The sequence below is a fragment of the Parambassis ranga genome, chromosome 16 (genome assembly GCF_900634625.1).
Source record: "Parambassis ranga chromosome 16, fParRan2.1, whole genome shotgun sequence".
Taxonomy (NCBI): domain Eukaryota; kingdom Metazoa; phylum Chordata; class Actinopteri; family Ambassidae; genus Parambassis; species Parambassis ranga.
This window is the reverse complement of record NC_041036.1, coordinates 4,291,105-4,313,937: the sequence shown is the minus strand read 5'-3', so window position 1 is coordinate 4,313,937 and position 22,833 is coordinate 4,291,105. Positions and strand designations below refer to the sequence as shown.

At 43.5% G+C, this 22,833-nt stretch overlaps 1 protein-coding gene across 3 annotated transcripts in view; it reads left to right on the top strand.

The window, feature by feature from the left end:
* The window catches only part of oxr1a (oxidation resistance 1a), a 50,600-nt gene that overhangs the window by 8,602 nt on the left and 19,165 nt on the right, over nt 1-22,833 (top strand). For 2 of the 3 annotated variants that reach the window (XM_028424559.1, XM_028424561.1), the window contains exons 2-4: nt 7,211-7,293; nt 17,776-17,883; nt 19,345-19,461. In XM_028424559.1, coding sequence (XP_028280360.1) covers nt 7,211-7,293; nt 17,776-17,883; nt 19,345-19,461 — 308 coding nt within the window. The remainder of the gene's footprint in view (nt 1-7,210; nt 7,294-17,775; nt 17,884-19,344; nt 19,462-22,833) is intronic. The other variant, XM_028424560.1, reaches the window with a different exon arrangement.

The window sequence follows — 22,833 nt, the reverse complement described above, 5'->3', positions numbered from 1 at the left end:
TCATCATCATCATCATCATCATCAGGACCCATTTGGTGAATTCTTTAGTCCAACATACTGCTTCATTCCAAAATCAAACGTCATCATTTTATGAATAAAAACCAAGCACTTACTTAGTATGATGCCAGCGAGCTTAGAGCAGCAATGAATTAACAAGTCTCTCATTCAGTCTTAATGAGCGCTGACTGTTCTGAAGCTCACCAGTGCAGTGTGGGTTGTGTTGCTAGCTGATTTATTTGGCTGTGGCTGTCCTCTGTTTACCACAAACTGCCTCGCTGCTGTCTCTGTCCATCCTCCCGCTTAAACTTTTGAGGAAAGTCTTCAGCCCATTTGTTTTTATAGCTGTTCCTGAAGAGCACCTGTTCAGCATGTGCTGTGCTGCAGAGCTCTTGCCACCCCTACTGTTTGAGGAGTGTGGGGGGGGGGGGATTCTAAAAATAACATCTGGGGAGGGCTGTATATATCCAGCAGGCAGGGGGGAAACAAGGGAGCAGAGGGAAATTGGCTGCTAGTGTATTTTATCGGGCCATAAGGGAATGTTAGTCAGAGAGCTGTTGACTCTCCTATTCCCCGCCTGCTTCAGTTTGTCATGGCTCTGTACAAAGTGAAGGGGACTATATATTTAGCAAGCGTGATTCATCCTCAGCAGATTTCGCGGGTACAGAACACAGCATGTTTTTTAAAATCAGATACAGTAGCATTTGCATTTAGCTCTTGTCCAGAATCATTCAGCTTGATCGTGTTCCCTGGCAGCAAGCCGGCTTTGTTAAGTCCACACCTTTCTAGAAGGGGGTCTAACTGAGACACGATTCTCTCAGCTGCATATAGCCAGCGAGGAACAGTATCTGTGTGTTGCTTTGCTCATCACAAGCTCTTCAGTGATGTCCTTGCAGGAGGTTTTCAGTGCACAGCTGAGGCTTACTACTTGTTTATCAGTTCTTATTGAACGTGGTCTGTCTGTGTTGGTGTATGCACAAAAGTGTGCTCTCTATTAGATTTCAGTGTTTTTGTTTATCCTCAGAAAGCCTCGTTGAAGAAATATGTCGCTCAGCGGGGGGTTTGTCACAGTTTTCATGTCACAGACCTTCACAAAGACACATTAAACCATGCAGCTATGGAGACGTGAGACACACGCCGAACAGAGAAGGGCTGCTTCCTCCTGAACTCTGATCAGTGTGAACTGGATGCCTCAAACTGAAAGCCTCTGTGCTGCTGTCAGTCTCTGTGCTGCGTAGCCTTAACGCAGTCATCACAGCACATTTTTTTGGTTAACCGTTTCCACCCCAAGGCCCCCAACAATACAAACCATAAAACACTCCACAAACTGTAAAAAAAAAGAAAAAAAAAAGAAGAAACTTCACTTCATAAGCACATATAAGTCATATTTACACACATCAAACAGAACTCCAACACCAAGAGAGAGAGAGAGATTATCAATCATCAAAATAAAACTCTCATATCAAAGTCGACCCACTTGCCACATTGTTGTTGCTAGCTCTGTGATATTTCAAACCACAAAAACAAACATCAAGACATCATATGAAAGCTGAGACATTCACAATTCATGCCGTTACATTTGTTTTGCTGTATTATGAATATTCAGCAAATTAGCAGCCAAACAATATAAAAGTAAAAAACAAAAAATCTGTATTTCTTTTGTAAATTTGCGATGAAAAATCATATTGAAGAGCAATAAAAGCTTGGTTCAGATAGAGCAACATGTCTGTGTTTATTCAAGACTAAAAATATTAGGATTCGACATTTCTTTTGTTTGTGGAGGACCTTTTTGGGGGGGGGGAATGTGGCAACGTTCGTTTAGCACACAATGCATTTTCTTCCATGTGGCTAGCGCATATATTGGTCCTGCCTTTCAAATCTATTGGTTCTGACCTTTAGATAGACACGTCAATCATGAGGCCTTTAAAGTAGGCTTGGGGTGGAAAGGGTTAAGTTGCTCAAAAAAATCGTGACTTCTTGTGACTGGTTACATCCTGAAGTGATGAGAGGCAGCCTTTGTTTTTCCTGACACACAGCAGCTCCTTTCAGTGTCTGAGCCGGTCTCACAGCCTCTCTCGCGCACAGTTGACCCGGTGTTATTGCAATTCAGCCCATTAATGAGCCAAGTAAAATGTTCTTTATGGGAAGTGACAACAGTAAAAAAGCTTATGCTGTGGTAACTGTTGTTTTACTTGGTTGAACAACAAATTAGATAACTAGCGACCTCTGCTCGCCTCTGTTGATTCCCCACCACCACCATCACCACCACACTGCTGTTTAGCAAAGATAGCTGTGTTTGCTTTATCTGGATTGGCACTGAGCACAGGCCCGTTTCTTCACGCATTTTGAGTGCAGCTTCTGTTCAACCCAGTGCTCCTAATTCTGAAATTTTGAGCATGTGTGCATTGTTTTACTGCTATGCTGTATTGCATGACAGAAACATACAGAGAATCCCTGTGTGTATAGATGCAGCTAGCACTAGATGCTATATCTTTATGTTTTTTCCACTGCAGGAATACTGGGGGCAGATGCAAGGTTTACAGGAAGAGACCCTAAAAGTCATTGTTATATTAAGAGGATCCTATAATGAAAGATGCAGACTTACATTATAGGAACCTCTTAATCTAAGGATGTGACTTAAATCAGTATCTTCTTGGACTTTATTTGTAGCCTCCTCCTGTACGAACTTTTTTCTTCTTTTCTGCTTTTCTGTTTGTTTGCTACTCACTTATTTTATAAAATTGTATTATTATTTGTTTATTTATTTGCCTGAAAAGTGGTGGAAACATTAGGGTTGGGCGATATTGCCAAAAAAAATTAATCACAATTATTTATGGCATTTAGCCGATAACGATTAATTTGACGATTAATTGATGACAAATCATCGGTCAAGTTAACTACTTCAGAAAAAACATTACAAACAATTTCACATCTGTGCAAATCAACCTGCCTTACGTTCTTCCAGCGCTTAGTTTGGTCGTAAGGAGCCCAGTGACTAAACGTATCGTGGATCCTCAGCTGAGTGGAATTCTTTCCAATATCTGCTTGAGGAGACTTCGCTGTAGCCGGCGTTGTGGCCTCGTTGCGCTTTCTTCGGCTTTCTTCGGCTTTCTTCGTACTTCGGCTTATGGTGGCAGGCGTTGAACCTCTGTTAGGAACGTGCTGCTCCGCATCATTTAACAGAATACCACTGCCTTCCGCCATCATTGTTATTGTGGGCTCACATGTGCGCGATTGCGGGTGATGGTGATTGTATGTCGCACACAAAAATGCGTCATCATGACGAGGAATTAATCGCCATAATCGATAAGTGGCATATATTAATCGGTGACAGTTTTTCTGACGATTAATTGCACACAATACGATTTTGCACGAGCCTAGGAAACATCCTAAAATGTGCTGTTAGTTCTTCCACAATTTTAAAGTAAACACATGCAACACCCTGTCAGAGCCTCTCCTGCTCCTGTGATGATATAAACACTATTGTTTGCATATTGATGGATAAACTGAGCTCGACTATTTATTAAGATTCCAATGCATCATTAAACGTGGATGGATCACATGAAACAAACAGGCTGTGTGGACAATAAGGAGAGAGTACACAAAGACAACAGATGCTGGTGGTTTCCTGTGGAGTGGGATGGAACCAGAGCCTTTGTTATTGAGGACGGCCTGGTGCTTGTCTCTGCTGCGTGTCTGGAGTGTGAATAAAATGCCCATTTCTTGTGGTACCATCCAGGGTGAGGTTTAATTTTAGACCAATCACCGGCTCACCATGTGCCAACACCCCTGCAGCTGCTAATGCATATCTGCTATTCCGTTTCACTCTGTTTTTGTTTACAGCTGTGTGTGTGTGTGTGTGTGTGCACTCGAAGATATGACAAAAGCAACACACAAATCTTCATTGCCTTTCCAGCTGTGCAGCTAAGTAAACAGAGGAACACCTCAGCTGTCTACAAACACATTCGGGTTACAAGCCGCAGTCTGCCACACCAACAGGGCCCGCAATTAAACAAAAACACACTGGATTACATTTCATAACAGGGGAACATGAAATCACAGCTATGACGCGTCGCCTATAAAAATAGCAACACAAACCTAATCATCCACAATCCCACTGAAAGCAATCATCCTTCCAAGGTTTTCATTTGGACACTGAATAATTGATTGGGCACACGCCTACAGTTTGTGGAGCCAGTGAGGTTTTGATCTACACAACTCCCAACCAAACATTCTAACAGCGCCACATGTCTGTTACAGTCCAGGTAATGTTGTATAATTAGTGTTAGAATGAAGGCAAGTGGACACGTTCTGTGTCTTATCCAAGAGGCTTCCTCAGTTATGATAGACATGGTGGAAACATACCCAACAAAAAACCTCAACTCTACTATAACCAGGATTTCAACGACACAATTGTTGTTGATTAGTGGTGTTAATGATTCTATTGTTAGCTTCTTTCACACTGCCTGTTCAACACAGGACTGTTGCACCTTTAATGCTCCTGATCATTATGTTCAAAATGTGTAGAGGCAGCATCTCTGCTACTGGAGATGGTCACAGCATGAACATAAACTGTATATAACTATGACCCAACCACTCATGATGACCTGCTTTTGCTTTGAGTCACCCCACTTGTCACTCAAATGGCCCTATTTATGCTCAATTTTAAGTGTTAATATAGTTTAAACACCTACAGTTGTCATAAAAAAAGAGAACTCATCCATAGAAACCATCATTTGTACCATAAACATGTTGAATTACCCCAGAGCCTACAAGGTTTTTGACAGTTATGCTTCATCTTTTAGCAATGAAAAATACAGTTTGAGTACGACAACACACCCGTGCTGCTGCTGTAGTGCAGGACCGGCATGCCCTTTGAAAGTGCACACTGAGGAGGCATTATGGCAGCGTCATTTATTGTTTGTGAACGAGCATAGGTGAGCACAGGCGGCATAAAGAAAAGGCTTTGTAGTGTTGACTGTGTGAAAAGGGGGGATGTTGATTTTAATGGCCCTCATCAACCCTACAGGAGGAGCCTGTGACCCACCAGTCTGCCTGTTTTTCTTGGGAAATACTGTCTAGATTTTTTAGGCCATATGGCAGTACAGTACTCTGTCCATAGCAAAACACAGGACAAGGGGATATAGACCGAGATGCATATCACAATCTATAATGTATAATAAGTCTTCCATGTTCCATGTTTTGTCTGTAGGGATATTTGTTCATTCGGGGGTCATCAGTTTTTTCCAAATGTCGGTAATCAATAGAAGTATTTCACATTTATTATATTGATAATAAAGCTTGCAGTATTGTAAAGCTACAGAAGAGTGTCAATTAGGACGGAAGCTCGTTTCTCCTTTATATCCCTTCATATGCAAACAGTCCTGTGTTCAACTCGTTTGCTTATTGTTTAATTATTAAACTGCACGAAGGTGTGTCTGTATACGTCACCTTATTTCTCTATGCAAATAAACATACACATTGCTTTGCATTTGGTTTACACAAACACACTTTAATGTCATTAACCTGGTGTAAATATAATGATAGAATGTGTGTGTGTGACAGCTCACCTCCTTACCAAGGCAGGATGAAACTGCAAGAGAAGAAATAGGCGAAATTGGGCCATAAACCATATTGTTTCTTGTATACATACTGATATCACCTCTCCGTAGCAGTTCAGTATAGTCGCAGCCATAATTATTACTTTGGTTGGGTTTAAAAAAAAATCCCACATCCTCTGGAAAGGTTTTTGGACTTTGGTCTTAATACTTTTTTGGAAAAGTATTAAGACTTAGCACAGGTGATGTTCCAGTCTCTATGGGTTTGTGGATGTGTCCCTCCTGCACGTCTCCTTCCTGCACTGATATTTACACCTGAAGCAGCTCTGTTTTCACCCCTCCCCTCTCACTCACTGCCAGGCAGTCCTAAGCCCCAGAAATAGCAACACTGGTGACTCATGTTTTTAGCTATCTTAGATGCCTGATGGGAAAGACATGGATAAAAGGACTCATTAGTCATGTGCAGCACCTACAAAAGATAGACATGTAAGAGAGGCACATGAGGGCACCGGGTCAACATACGTGTCATATCATAAATCCTCCACCCAAACTCAGACTGACCAACGCTGTCATTGCGTTTCTTGGCTTCCATACCCTCTCATCAACAATGCTTCATACAGTATTCCATTAGCCCATGCTCCATGTTAAGTCAAAGTCCAAAGTCAGCCCCTTTTCAACATCTTCTCCACTCCCAAGAGTCTCCTTCTAGTTGCTTTCATCTGGCATCCTATCTGCTTCTGGCTTTCATCTACTGGCTTTCAATATCCCATTCGCCCTCATGCCTTCATCTCCATGCCTCCTCCCACCCCCCCCATCTTCACCACATGCTTATATCCATCCTCTAACCCTTCTTCTTTTGTCTTTCTGCACCCAAAAACCTTCCCTTCTTTTCTTATCACATATGTCCCACTCAGTGTCCTGCTGCCTTTAATTTCCTGTCCAAGCATTCTGCTTCATCTCCACCTTTTGTCCTTTCCCTCACCTTTCTAACCCTGTCAGGTCTTTCCTTGAAAAGCAAGAAAGCTCTCAAACCATTTCTTATCCTGTCAGCATTCCATGAACTATCCCTCCATTACCCAACCAACACGTAGCACTGAACCCTCCCTTCTCCTCCATACACCCTGTGGTTCAGCCCCCACTTTCCTTCTTCTCTGTCGCCAGCTTTAGCACATCCAGCTTCCCATCTGAATCACTCTACTCCTCTCCCGCCTCCTCCTCCTCCTCCTCCTCCTCCTCCTCCTCTCGGGCTTGCAACCAGAGCGGCGGTGCCCTGATGGAGGTCATCGCCGTCTCTGTCTGCCGTGAGAGGCAACAGGGGGAGGAAGGCAAGGTGAACTGTTTTCAGCGGCTGTCATCGTGCTGTACGGTGGGCTAGGTGGAGAAGGGAGAGAGAGGAAAAAGGGAGAGCGAGGGGAGGACAGTGTGATAGAGAGAGAGAGAGAGCGAGTGAGCGAGAGCAGGAGGGTAGAAGCAGAGCGAGGACGAGAGAGAGAACGTGGTCCGGCACTCACAGCTCACATCGCTGGCTGGCTGGCTGGCTCGCTCACTGTTGACGAATGAGCTGTCTACCCACAGGGCTGGGAAACGGCAGCTTGTGACAAGCTGGGGAGAGAGGAACATGAATGTAATGCGTACCTTGCCTCGTTTGCTTTCAGATACTGGCCAGAAGAAGACTCCAGAAAAGAAGGATGGGAGGCGCATGTCGTTCCAGAGACCCAAAGGGACCATCGAATATTCTGTGAGTAACGTGCAAGCAACTCTCCTCTGTGTCAAGTGTGTTAATGTTGTTATGTGTATTTGGCACTCCGTTCCTCTGCTGCTGCTGCTGCTCCTGCTTCTGTGTGTGTGTGTGTCTGCTGCTGGTGGTTTCTGTAGCTCTGTCTAGCTCCAGCAATATATATATATATAGCGGTTGTTGTGTTTGTGTGTGGTGGAGGCACCGTGTCTACCCATGCTTGGTAGCTCATTAGTGAGGGGGAGAAGCATTTCATGGATATTGCCAGCCTAACACGTGCACCTCATTCTTAGCGTGTTTACATAAAAAGGACAGTGTGTGTGTGTGTGTGTGTGTGTGTAAACAGAAGTGCATGGTGGCTGATAGGATAGTGTGTATCCTCCGTTAAAGACTCCCTGTGCAGCAGCAAACGCTCATCTCCATTTTGCATGTTGATGTATAGGAAGAGATGGGGGTGAGGGGGGTGAAGGGGGGGGGCAGAGTTAGGACAGAGTGCTGGCAGGATGTGTATTTGTTTTTCCACTCATCCTGTATGCTGCGAATCAGAGAGCATTCCACCACAGAGCTCACCGTGCTTGCGAATGACCTTCCAACTGCGTTGTCATTTCTATTGATTTAGCTGTTGTGTAGGAGAAGGGGGGGGGTGAGGTAAGATAGAGAGACAGAGAAGAGAGAGGGAGAGAGAGAGAGAGAGAGAGAGAGAGAGGGAGGGGGGGGGGTGTTCTGGTTCCCTGGCATGAACTGAAAATGGAGCTCTCTGTGCTTTGGCTCGTTGTGTTCTTCAAATGACCCTCAAATCCAGCTGCAGTTGGACTGCTTTTCCTTCGCCTTTCTCTCCGTGGCAACAGTGGGAAGCGGGATTGCCGTGTCTCGGCTTCGGCCGGCTGCCTGTCTGCCGAGGAGGAGGAGATGATGGGAGGAAGGAAAGAGGCAAGGAAGCAAGCGTAGGAGAGTATAGGGCTTGTGCTGTCAGTCTTACTCCCAAACCCCCTCTTCTGATTTCTTTCTTGGGGATTATGGTAAGGTCTCTGCCATCAGGTCTCTCAGGACAGTAGCTTCTTGCTGCCATAGATTTCACTGTGATTGGCTCCCTCCACCTTTACCTTTATCACCAGCACCTCAGCAACACCACCTCCACCTCTGCTGCCGGCCCAGGCTGTCAGTCATCTGAGACCTGCTGACTGACAAGGCCCTTGTTTACGTCGCCAGGGCTCGAACAGCCTTAAACCGTTACAACAGGATATTTGTCAGAGCCAAAGCACTGTGTCATGGCCCTGATTTGAGCAGAAGAGTCATAAAAAGTCAGCTAGATGGACAGAAGTGCTGATGGTAAAGAAAAACATGGGGAAGTTTAGTGATTAGTTGGGCAAAAAAAAAAGATATATGTCTCAATCACACAGCATAGCAGTCCTCTTTGTGTCAGCCATCACTCTCTCTCTGTCTCCGTCTCTTGCCCTTATTAACCCCCCCCCCCCAGATTGCTGATAGTGATGGATGGATCGCACACTGCCAATGTTTGTGTCCTGTAGCTTGACATGCTGCTGCGGCATGTCGCAAGGAGGCTGAGAAAATTTAAGGCAGGCAAAGCAAGCCTGAGAGACACATGGCTGACGCTGTCTCTGTGATTGAGAAACGGCTTTATCTTAAACTCATCTCCCGTGCCGGTGGGAGCGGCCGGCAATGTTTCCTTATTTCTCTCTGCAGGAGATAAGTTCATAATCTATTGCCTGATGCCCACAGGAAAAAGGAGGGTTTCCTCTTGTGCCGCCTTATCAATACAATCTCCCTCCCTCTCCCTTCCCCCTCTTCCCCCTTTCGCCTCACATGTACAGGCTTCTTGTGCTGTCCTCTTCTTTTTTTTTTTCGTATTGAGAAATAACCTGTGCAGCTGCAACCCATCTGCCTAGACACTGATAACGCCAGTCCATTCAGCCAAGTCCAGCTATTGGCTGACCTGCATCCAATTAAAAAGTGTTTGAAGTCTCTGGGAACAAGGGAGATAGATGAGGAGACAGAAAGACACAGACGGACAGTGGCAAGGAGTAGTGCAGAGGTCATTCCACGTAGGGGTGAGGTAGGGGCGGGTCGGGTCGGGTTCTCTTCTCTTCTCTCAGACTGCCTGTGAGGACAGTCGGTCAAAGTCAAAAGAAATAAAGACAAGCCAGCTTTATCGCAGCATGGACATGGCTGCTTCAGTGCTTCAGTTGGGATGTTATTTTGGATCTTGCGACCCAAAAGGGGGGTGTCCTGACTAGCAAAAGGCATGTCTTGGTTTCACTTTTGTCACGTTGGCCATCATTTGTGTTTGAAAATGCAAAGCTAATACCCAAGATAAGTTCAGACGCATTGTATGGAGAAGCAAAAGCTATCAGATTTTGATCTATCTGATGTTAATAAGGGGCATAAATCAGGTCTACACCCATGTATGATAATGAGACTAAACTGAGCTGTACGTTGGTCTTTCAGCCTCACTGGATGTTTACAAGCAACAGTTCATTTTCTCTTCTAAATAAATGTGTCTCAACCTGTTTAAGCTTGCCTAATTGGGGTGTCCTAGTGGCCTAGATTTTATAAGACACTACCATGCAGTTGTTTTTCTCTCCTGTTTCCACTGACAACCACATAAAGGCAATATTCCTCATTAAAGCGTGTTCTGATTGTCTCTCTAACCCCCCACAGACTTCCACTGAGTGATACTACCACTTGTTTATGATTAACTCAGTGTCATCCCAACTAATAGAAATCATGAGCAGAACTGCAAAGACAACGTCTACACTGTGATGAACTGGGATTATTCTTTAATGCTGATTCATGTTTAGTCCATTTTTTTTTGGCGTGAACCTCGCTACCCACACTCCTCTTGCAGTGAACTGGCACAGCAGAGCTCTCATTACATTTTGTATAGTGACACTAGAGAACAGTTTGAGGGGAAGGACTGTCTGGATACAGGATTTGTAGGCTGGGGAAATAAAAAAAAAAGTTGTCAGCATTCATGATATAGACATTCTAGCCAACAACATGAGCAGGAAGATAGAATTACAAATTGTTGAAGTTGGTTGTAAAGAAAAAAACATGAAGTTTCACAAGCAGTGTTGTGTAGTACACTGGATTTTTGGCCTGCATGCTAAGGTTAGTCAATTGTTCCATCACTGTGGCCCAGGCTTGTCTTATTTTTTTGACAAAATTTCATAACAAACCTATAAGACTGACCCTTTGGAATCCTTTAAAATATGTATCAACTTCATTAGTGTACAAACTTTTGAAAAGAGCCCTTCATGGACCAAGTAGAAAATCTGACGCTGTATTATTGTCCATACAGGCTGCACCCTACTTCTCATGATCTGTTATTTAGTGCAGATGTGAACGAGGTAAAAGCTGGTAATGGCATAGCCATGGTCACTTTGTATCACTCTGCAGCTTCACTGCTGGGCTGAACGAAAGTACTGTGGGTACAGAAGACATTAGATGAGTCATACACCCAGTGCCAGGTGTGTTTGTGTGCGCACACACACACACACACACACACACACACACACACACACACACGTCAGCAGCAATCTTAACTCTGCACCCTCCTGACAATCAGTCACACTGATTGCATTATTCACTGCTGGGTAGGAGAGGGGATCCCACAGTTGGTGGTGCTCTTTCACAGCTCCTCATCTGAGAGGAGCAGAACAAGTCAATAGATGATGGGGGGGTTTATGGGGCTGGAGGGGTGTGTGGATGGGGATGTTAAAAGGGATGGAGGAGAGGAAAGTGGACAGTGCATGTGGAGAAGATGGAGACTGATGGATAGGTAGCTGGAGACAAGAACACAGCCAAGATGTCAGCAGCTACCTTTACTGCATATGTTCACCTACACAATGGAGACACTGATTTTTATTTAACAATGTTCAAGAAAAGCTGGAGGGAAATGGAGTGTGTCATTGCAAAAGTGTGACCCTTTTATAAATAAAAAATTAATTATTAGTACAACCTTGCTGCGCCCAGTTGTCCCCATAAAACCAAGGGCAGCGCAGGGCTGTTAGCATGCTTGTTGTTTTTAGATTTAAGCTGTAATGACATTTATTAAGTTAGTAACCCATCTACAAAATGACTTGGCTGTTATCTGGTTACACTGGTTGTGTTTTGGTATTAAAACAGAGCCTTTGGACATTCAGCTTCTCCTGTCACTGAAACAATAACACTAGCTATCATTAGAAGCGAAGGGAGGACTGAGAGCTGTCTGCTGCTGGCCAACATTTGGCTATTATGACCATGAGGATGAAACGATGAAGACTCTGGCAGCGTTTTTTTTTATATTCTTGCACTTTCCTCACACCCAGTGTTAGCTGAATAAAATTATAGGTCAAGGTAACAAACCTCGTCTTGTAAACTCAATATCTGAGTAGCATCTTTAAAAAAAAGTGTATGAAAACATTTATGACCAGAAAACTGCAACTTGACTGGTCTGTAAACACAACTCAGAGGCAGTAATTGTAACCTTAGCTTTTCTCCTCCTGGATGGAGTCACTACAGGGGAGCTCTTTCTCCAGTGACAGCCTTCCACAAGCTTCATTGCACTATGTTGCAGAGCTGTCTATCAGCCCTTTATAAGGGCAAATGTGGATGTAGCCTGAAACCTACATAAAACAGGAGGCTTTAATTTTAGTCTTTAAAGATTTTTGCCATCTTCCCATTTTGGGGAGGCAGACACCTCATGAAGATGCGCTGAAGCGATCCTCTTTTTTTACTTTCCTGGTTAGTATGTGCTGTTAGGTTCCTGTGTTTGTGCTGAGCAGTCGGTGGAAAGGCCCTCTGAGCCTGAAGCAGCAGGTCCGAGTCAGAAAGTGAGACAACAAAACCTGCTCGGCGTCGCCCTGAAATGGACAGAGTAATGTGCATTTACCCATGTCACTTCATAGCAGCAGCTAAATATAGGTCCGCCAGCGATCAGCAAGGGTGTAGCTGCACACAATACGCATGCCATTAGGGTAGTAACGACAAAGTCGCCATGGCAACTGTCATGCTAAAGCTGGGCCTCATCCCTCATTATAAAATAAGGGAGTGATAGCTGCTCTGATACGGCATTATGGGTGATTAAACCAGAGTTTTATTTCCAGTTTGATGGCAGCAGTCTCCTCACTGTGTTGATAATGGATTCTTTTTCTCTCCTTTTTTCCTCATTTAAAACCTGAAGATGGCCTGAAAGCAAAAACAGGCCCTGCATTAAAATCATGGATCAGGCAGCACCTGTTAATGGTCATAATTAAACACACTTAGTGCTCTAACCAAGAAGCCACAGCTCTGTGATTACATCTCATTTTCCCATGTTGACCTTTTGCTGTAGCACTCATAGATTTGCTCTCATGTTCCATATTTAATGTTAGACGGCAGCAGACTCTTTAATGGAGCTATTAGTCTTTGGCCATGCTGGCCGGCTGCCCCTTGTTGAATTGTTTCGTCCTCTCCTGTTCGACAAGGTGACCATTAGCTGGATGTCAGTCACGCTCAAGATGGCTACTGTGGCCTTCCTCTACCCTTCTCCTCACCCTCACAGGAAGAAGCTTAATTATTCATCCCTAGTTTGAGATGATTAATGGGTGTTATTGATTGGAAGAATGAGAAGATGGGGTCCACCTGTCATTAGTGTCCATGATCCTGATTGTGGCTACTCTCTCTTTCTCTTCCCCTCCATCCCTTGTCCTGCTGTCAATGTGTCAATAACAAGTCTTTATCAGCGGGTCACATTTGCATGTCCCCTGTCCTCTGCCACTTAAGTGAGTTAGAGATAGCTCCTCTTACAGGACGATCAATGGCTACATCTCTGGAGTTTGGTGGAGTCAGATGTGTCATTTCATTGGTGCCTTGATGCCGTAGTGACGTATGAAGAGCGCTCTGTTCCTAATATTATCTGCTTATGAGCACACTGAGATTAATTAAGCTGAAAAAGCTAACTTAGCCATACTATTATTACACCGCTTTCAGTGCCAGCATCAGCCCACCACCTGGCTCTGCCAATGTTTGCTTCATTGAACACCAGATATTTTTATCCGTATTGATTGCCAGGGCTCCTGATACAAGAAAGCAGCTGTCATAGGTGAGGATAAAGCAGAGGTGAGCCGACCTTATATCGCAAAAAAAACAGCACATAAAGAGAGCTTTAAGCAGCTGTGAATGTCCTGCAGACCTGAGTGTCCTATAGGTCGGCTCTGTGCTGAGCAACAGAGGAGCTATAAAGCTAAAAATAAATAGTCCATGGATGAGACGGTAGCAAATAGCACCGAGGGAGAATCGATGCTCTGTGCAAAGGCCGCCTGGATGCAAGGCTCTGACACTGTAGGAGCCCCGCTGATTATTATTAACTCTTCGTTTTCCCTAACAGAGAAAAACTCCCTTTAGTCCCATAATAGAAGTCAGGCTACATATCAGGGACATCGCCTAAACACCAAACAGGGGGTTGTTCATTTAACATTCAGGAAGGAGTGATTGATGATCGGTTATGACACAGACACCACAATAATATTTTTTATGTCTTGAGTAAACTGTTATTATCCCGTTTTTATGGCCCTGTTGTAAATACATGGCAAGTACGTGCTTGTGGGTGTCATTGTCGTGTCACAGAGACTTGACTCCTTGACGCCTCCCGTCCTCTCTGCCACACAATGTTTATCAAGCTGACACTGACTCTGCTGTGGTCTGAACAAACAGTGGAACTCCAGAAAAGATGACAAATCAAGTAGATCCTCAGTACAGTCACCAGGTGTCCGAAAGCAGTTGTTACTGAAAGATCTGTGAAGAGGAGTTTTAGATGGGCGACCTACCTGTCACCGCCGCGTCTTCTCTGTGGTTCTGCTTCAGTGGGTTCTCCGTTTGTACCGAGGTGAACAGCATACATGCGCTGCCTTTGAGGCTGCGCTGTGTTTAGGTAACTTGACTGGCAAAAAATTGCAACAAATCTGAGATCAGCGAGCGTGCAGACCAGGATTACAGCTCTGGAGGTGTGACATTTACATGAAAGCTGGTTATTCAGCTTCACGTATACTGTATGCAGCTTTTTGATCATCTGGAATCAAAACAGGTATACCTTTAAATTCTTAACAGCTCCGTTACTCTGGAGGTGTCAGGTATCACCTTGATTTGCCTCAGCAGCCGAGTTCGCTTTGCAGGATTTTCCTTCTTTGTTAAGAACTACAAACCCTCAGGCTGTTTGTGTTCACGGCACCAACAGGAACTCTCTTGTGACCTAATAGCCAGCTGGCAGTTGGAATAGCAACATCACTGAGTTGTGCATTATATAGATGTCATATAGACAAGAAGGCAGAGTGGCAAAGATGAATTACTTATCGAAAAACTGCAGTTCCTCCCATGGGGACTCCAAAGGGCTCTACAGAAACCTGCTGTTTGTGATGTCATTAAAGCTTTTGTCCATGTACAATCTAAGGTTAAGACCTGTTTACACTGCAAATCGTTCACCAGTTGTTTACCCAGGTTCTTTCTGGTCTAATCAGCGCCCACTTTTGCCTTTCTCAAGGTTGTTTTTGTGCTAGAGACTCTTTACAGTAAGGTAATTCATTAAAAAAGACATTAGTAAGAATTAAATCATCCTCAGTTTGTGCACTGCAGACACACACACACACACACAAAGAACTTCCTCCATCACTCATACACACCATGAAAAAGTCTTTATGAGTTTTGAGATGTTTGTTCTCGTATTCGCTGCCCTGGTTGTTGTTCAACCTCCATTTATCTTTATCGTGTCTTGGATCGAATCATTGAATTAAATCCAGCCGGAGGAACAAACAGTGAAAAAGTAAAGGTATCGAATAGCATTTTGAAATATGAAAGATGCTCTATAATTTCATTTGTTTCTTAGAAAATGATCAAATTAACATTTAATCAAGCTGGATAATTGAATCAGCTCAACAGACTGCTGTTATTGTGTATCTCCAATCTGACCCTTCAAGGAGAGCTGTCTGAGGAACAAGACCAAAATAGTCTGGATGTGCAGCAGGTCGCACACTGTGTTTCCAGTTCTAACTTACAAAACTGAGTCTTATGAAAGGTGAAGCTGTTGTAAAGAAGAGCATCTGCAGTGTTGTTCTGCTAACAATGAAAACCCCAGCCCATACTGCACAATGCATCGCTGCTCAGCGTTGTCCATTGTTGGGTTGCGCTCACTGCTGAGTCAGGAAGACTGCGTCCCAGCAGCATGACTGACCTCGGCTCTGATTAGCTCGTTTCCCCCAGAGGGTCGAACATCTACACCCAGTGCAGCTCACAGTGAGGGCCTGGTTAGCACTTAGCACACAGTCTTAGCCATTAAATGGTCATGAAGAAATGTGTAATAAAAAAAAAGACAGGACAATAGGTGACTTCTGAGATCTCATTGGAAAACCAGCCCTGTTTTTATGAGTTCTGAGACACTTCTTCTCGCACTCTTTTTAATTGCATAGCAGTGGAGGATGTTGCTGACACCAAGAGACCTGCATTACAAGGCACTTTAGATCCGAAGGCCTATGAGCTGTGTTCTGGAACCAAAACAAGTGACCCAGCAGCATTACTGTCACTGTACCGTGTTTCCTGAATAGCATTATTAACTAGTTTTTCTTACATGACCATATTGTCAGTAAGATCGTGCTAGTTTTGCTGTCTGCAGTTGACATGGATTAGTGTTGTTTCTGCAGAGTTTTGGGAAGTTTCTATACTCCTGCACATGATGAAGATGATGTTATAAAGAAGATGCCTCACATGATCATTTCCATCTCTTACATGACGTCTAATTACGGCTCCCTCCATCCTCTCCTCAGCTTTTTCACAAGCTGTTTTATTTCATCAAGACGTCTAAGTTAACCAGCCAAGGTTTTGATGAGCACTCAATTTGCTCGCCAATTAGAGTCTGAGGATGATCCCCAATTGGCTGTGCTGTAATTGCTAAATAAAGTACACTGTGTATATGTCAAATATTTGAAGTAGGAATTCCCCACTGTTCATGCACACTTCATCTTTCCAAATTTGCTGAAGATTTTGTGTCATGAATTGCTGCCTAGCTCTACTGTAGCACAGTGAAAGATGCAAAACGTTCTGTTTTAAGGTTTATTTAAAATATTGCTTCTGAGTTTCTATATTGTCTGCCTCTTCCCCTCAATATTGTTCCATGTCACGTGTGACTGCCTCAGTGTTTCTGTGTTACTAATGTTCCAGCTTGTCTGTCTGGCTTCCCTCTGTTGAGCTACCTGACTGTGACTGTGACTGTGCGTGTGTGTGTGTGTGTCTGCTTGTGCAGGAATATCCTCGTGGAAACAATCGCTCATGTCAAGAATTTGGAGAAGCTGTCATTCCTCTGTGATTTTGTAGAACTGTTTGCACACACACACACACATTCTGAGAACAACTGAGGTAGTCCCATGACTGCTGCACTAAAACACACAGTGCCATTATCCTGTCCTAATTATGCATAGCTCAGAGTCAGCCCTGCCTGTCTGGATTTCAGGGGTTCTCTCCCCTGAGCTCACTTTTTTTTTTTTTACTTATATACCATATTCCTCGTGCACGCAGGCGCTTTCTGACATGGTTGTCATCCTTATTTGGAAGGTAGAGACTCCCACTGGGCATGTTAGATGCTTAACTAGTTCAGATACGTGGAGCATATCTCTGTTGTGTGGATTTTAACTGGTGGAGACAAGCAAACGCACCTGTGTCACACTGCAAGGTGCTGCAGCTGAGCACAGGGTGCAGGCACAACAACATAACAGCATGCATGATCTGTTAAACCCTGACAAACATAAAAAATACTGTGCTTTATATGACATGTACAGTTCCAAATGTATGTATGTATTTGAGAGCTACACACACAGAGAGAATCATAGCAACCTAGCACAACCTTTTTTGTCTGCTTAGCTCATAAACTTATTCACAGGTTTTTAGGATGATTTGATGAATTTGTTCTTTTTATGTTAATTGTAGCTCCAAAAAAATCACATGTGAAATCCTCCATGGTCTCCGGAGTAACACTCAAGTTATTACTGTATGTATTAATCTGCTAGTTAGCTTAGCTCATATGTTTGCAGCTTATATCAAACACACAGTTTAACTCATTTCAGTAAGTTTTGTTGATTTTAGTTAGGATAATGAAGACAGAACCTTCTGGAATTTGTGATTCCTGATAAATAGATTTAAAAAAATTGAAATAATAAAAATGTAGGATTTGCTTTGTGCACACAAACAGTACACTACTGCTGACATTCATGTCAGTTCATATTTCTGCCAGCATCATTGCATCTGATGGGGATCTATTCCTGGTGAACAGCTGACAGCTGCGTAACATCCTAAAATCTAACATGCAAAACAGAAGCCACTCTACTAAACCCCTTACAGAAATCACATCTCAGCTCCTCAAGTGTTTTTTCTCATCTTCAAGTCTTCCCTTTGCAGCTTGAACAGAAGCAGGAGTGTGATTTTTTTTGTGTGTGTGTGTGTCCTCTCTCTTGTTTTGTGGTCCAGGTGGAATCGCGGGACACGTTGAACAGCATTGCACTCAAGTTTGATACCACACCCAACGAGCTGGTTCAGCTGAACAAGCTGTTCTCCAGAGCAGTGGTGCCTGGCCAGGTGTGAACCACCGTGCACGCCTTCACCCATGTTTTCATCACTGACCTATAAGCAGCCTCATACCTGCAGCCACACACTAACAGCTTGACTTCATTTTGCATTCTCAGTTGTTTACCTTTATCTCAACATTTCCTGCATTTGGGAATTTAGCTGGATTTTTAGGGAACATCACATGCTGCATGTGTTTGTCCTCCCAAATTCTCAGAGCAGCTCGTCAACTCACTAACCACATCCCTGCTCTCTGTATCGCCACTTAATTGCCTGCTAATTACAGTGTCACTTGTCCCATTAGGATGCAATTCATTGCATAAGGCCTATTTTGTTTCTAAAAAGGTATAATAATATGTGTGATACTTTAGTTCCGACAACATGACACAAGCTACCCATCTTTAGCCTGCCGAACACTGACTGCCAGCCTGCCTGGCTTTACATTCTTTTTTTTCCAGCAACAGAAACAAATTCCAAATCTGTTTTTGATATCATCCAATATTGGATGACAGTGACAAACATTCAAAACGATATTTTGTGTGTGTGTGTGTGTGTGTGTGTTTCGTTGGCGTAGAAATCAAATCCGGTCGAATAGAGACACAAACGCCAATCCTGCTGGCAGCCCTCCCTCCGTCTCACCCCTCAGCAAACAATACTGAATTGAGCTGCTTCCAGACAGCGGGGTGTGGAGAGCACTTACTGAACCATTGTCTCTCCTCTTCTTCCATGGCTAAGACCGAAGTTACTTAGACAGTTCCGTTCCATCTCAATGAATTCTCAATGCAAATACAAAAGACTTTATTAAAGTCAATGTTGTACATTGTAGGCAATCCTTAATGTCCCTGATGGTGCAGTCACTGTAGTACCATTTTATATTTTATAATTACAGCAGCATTCCTTTGTCTTAAAGGAATAGATTAACATTTTGGTAAAAGCACAATCTGTACTCATTATTTGTGCTAAAATCTATTTGCTTGCTCAGTGACTGAAAATGACAATAATAATATATTTAATCGTCACAATAATATGTTTCTCTTGTTTTTTAGTCTAGCATCTTGTTTCTAGTCTTTATGCTAAGCTATGTTAGCATGTCTAAAAAAACAGGGATTTTTTTGCCTAATTTGTAAAGTAAATAAACATTAAATTAGTTGTAATTTAAAAAAAAAAACAATCATTATCTCCATTAAAGGAAATATCTGCATGGACACTCCAATCACTGTCTGTACTCTAACCATATAAAAACACCAGACTTCACATTTCACACAGTTAATTCACCCTCACTCGTCTGTTTACTGTGTCTGTAGCATGGGGCTGTTCACATGATTTCATGTTGCATTCTTTTGCCTTTCCAGACTTTGTGGTTGTGTGAGAGATTCTTCTCTATCTGTGTCCTTGTGTGTGTGTGTGGACGTGTGATAAGTGTTTGCACAAAGCCAGTGCCTGTGTAAATACAGACATGGATTGTGTTTGCAGGTTCTGTACGTTCCTGATCCTGAGTACGTCTCCAGTGTTGGAAGTTCCCCTTCCCTCAGCCCCATCAGCCCCCTGTCTCCCACCTCCTCAGAAGCTGATTTAGAGAAGGTGACGACGGTATGTTGACATCAATCTCTCACACTCAGACAATGCTCTTTTACAGATGGGATCAAGAACTGTATGAAATATTCCGAGTTTTGGACGTGAAACCACGGCTGCCTTAGCATGTCGCCGCCGGTGTTGTCATCTTAGTATGAGCACAGAAGATGGAAATGTAGTTTAATGCAGAGCCCTCTGTGTGTCATCTGTCAGAAAATGTGATGTTTATATCAGTGATAAGCCTCATTTAACAAGTGCATTTCCACAAGTTACTTGTCACTGAATCAGGTCACTGCTATTGATTTATTCTCCAGAGTCCAATTTGCCGGTCATTCGTTTTAGGCCCTGCAAAATGACACGAGTCTGATTATTATACACAGCACCTCAGGACTTGTATATATGAACACAGTTCTTCTCATTCTTGTGTGCATGTAAAGGATGTGAAATTGCCGTGAGTGCAGGGTTAGTTTAGTATGATCACTTGATGAGAAGACGGTGATTAAATGTCATCAGATGCATAAAAAGGAACTCTTTTTCTCCCCCAACATGTAATGCAAAAGGGCATTCATTACCACAGGAAAGTATTAAATGTATAAAAGGGGTTACTATAGAAACCGTCTCTGTGAATTCTGGATTGTCCATTAGTGTCCAAGCTGACACAACACACACAAAAAAAAAAAAGAGATGAGGGACAGTAATGTGGCTGACTAGCGTAGATAGAAGAGCTGAAAAAAATCCATGTACTGTCCCTTTAATTTCAGTGTCACCTCGCTCCATGCTGGGCTGGCATCACACTCTAAAATCCGCTGGCATGCATTGTCCATGTTGTTTCGGCTGGTTGTGGACCTCCTGCGCTGGGCACAACTGGATTTTGCACCAGTGTTTGTGTCACTACCTCCTCTGTTGCTGGACTACTCTGACTTTTTTGTCAGATACAGTGGTTGCTCCCATTCAACTGTACCTCAGGTGCAGTGTTCATATCCTCCATAGATTATATATACTGATGAATGACACTGTTTCTAGGCTCAAATACCTCGCTTGCCATGTTGCCATGTTGCCATGTTGGGGGAAAAAAACACACACCACCTTGGAGCCAGAGTCTGTGCAGTAGACGTTGAAAGGTGAAGCCACATGGTCGCTGTTCCGCAAAAAATACTAGCTCACTTCTGCCAGTAGCTTGGCTGCTTTGTTGGTTTCTGACCAATGTTGTCAAGCCAATGTTACTTCCTCATTTTTTTAACCAAGGATATATTGAAAAAATGAACACTTACATGCAGATCAGCATGATTAAAAACTAGTCAACAACCCATAAAACATCCCTGGGAAGAATGTAGTTTTTTGTTGGATCTATGTCCACTAGGCAAGGGTTCAGGGCACAGTTGAAATGTTTTGACCCTTAAATTTGGGGAGCTGTCATGTTGTCCATCTTTATACAATCTTGAATTTAAGGCCAATGTGTGCAGCATGCAGTGACAGCAGCTGGTTGCCTTTTTCTCAAGCATTGGTCCAGTCGTCCACAGACATCTTTGCCTCACACCTCTTGAGTCCAGCAGTGTGAGCCATCCCCCTCAGGTACTGTCTGCAGCATCTGAATGAGCCAATCATTAAGCACTGCAGGAAGCTCAGTGGTCCCTTAAGAAATATGACTGTTTGCTGGTCTCCATGGAAACGTACTAGGGTCTTGTTTTGCCGCTTTTGCAAGAAAATGGATACTGCGTGTCTCAGTCTTATAGAGCTCCCTCCCACCACAGCCAGTTTTTTCCTTTTTGGTCTGCTTCTCGTCCCTGTCCGTTAATTTCTCCACGGTTGCCAAAAGAAAGACCCCCATTCATTTACTACTTATCTATTTAGGTCATTGCCTGCGAGAACAGGAGCATATTCTGTGGCTCTCAACGGAGGAGGATCAGAGAGAGGGGCTGTGACTGCAGAGAAATTAAGCCTTTAAAAGTGATGCCGTGTCTGATATTTAGAACAACTAATGAACAGAGCAGCTCACGCTCTCAGACAAGCAGCCAGGCAGCAATTATTCTAAGCAGAGGAAGTGTGCTTGGAAGGCAGAAGGGAGGGAACATTACCTCACTCAATGTGTCAACTGTGTGTGTGTGTGGAGGCGTTATGTGTGTGTGTGTGTGTTTGTCTGTCTGTGTGTGAAAGTGTGTGTATGTATCTGTCAACACTGTGTGTGTGTGCCTGCCTGCACTCTCCAATCTTACACCGTTCCTGTTTGTGTGGTGCGTCAGTTATATAGAAGGGATGCGGCATCCAGGTGCCATTTGATTTTTAAACCACAGGAAGAACCTTAATAACTCATTTCGTGCTGTTTTTTTTTTTTTTCTCCAAAATCCCCGGGATCTTTTAATTACAAGCCTATTTTGGGGCTCCGCATACTCGTCTCACTGAGGATATTATCAAAATAAATGGTTCTGGGAGGTGTATAGTAACAGCATTGCGAGCACTAAATAGCTAATATAACCTTGAAGAAGATGAGTGCTCTGAAGAGAAAGTACTTCCATGGCTTCTCTTTGAGATTAGGATACAAAAGAACTAGATTCAGCACAAGATGTTTAAAAAAGCCTGTTAGATGTTCAGAGAAATAATCAAAGCCATCAAACAGAACACACGGTTCTCTTCCTGTAGATGTTAACATTAATCAGTTAAGTCGTGTAGTTTTGTGATTGCTTCATCATTGTTCACAAAGAAAGTTCCTTCTTTCTTGACTTAAGACAACTTTTTTTAATACACTGTTGGTTCAAATCAATATATAAGAACAAATGAGCACTTATTTGTGACAGGTGTCACATCAAACATCTGCTTTGAAATGTGAAGCCATCATTTTGTATGCTTTAATGCACTTGTTATACAACACTGCCCATGCTTCATGGAGCAAGGTAAAGTCTTTTTTTTTTACCATCCAGTTCCTCTGATGGAGCTAAAGGCCAGATAAAGCAGCTCGGAAGTGTCTTCATGCTCTCGGCCTGCCTGGTGGCCTGCTGGTATTGGCAGCAAAATGTAACACATCTTGCAGGCATGGATTGTTGGCTGGCTGTCTGACTGTGTGTGTGTGCGTGTGTGTGTGTGTGTGCATACGAGCAACCCATGCATGTGTGTGTGCATGGGTTGCTGGCTGACTTTCTGGCTGGCGGTCTTGCTGTCATCTGATTATTTGGCATCAACCGGCTCACTTCCTTTTTGTCTGTCTGGGCAGGCATGTCCTCTCTCTTTGTCCTATATGGACCTTCCTCATGCTCATAATGACACACACAAACGCTTACTCACCCTCATGGTACTGCTACTACTGTGACCTTCGCTGTCTTTTCCTCTTTTGGCACTGCCTTTGCCTCCCTCCCTCCTTCCTTCCTCTCTTCTACTGGGGCGTGATCTAAAATTAGT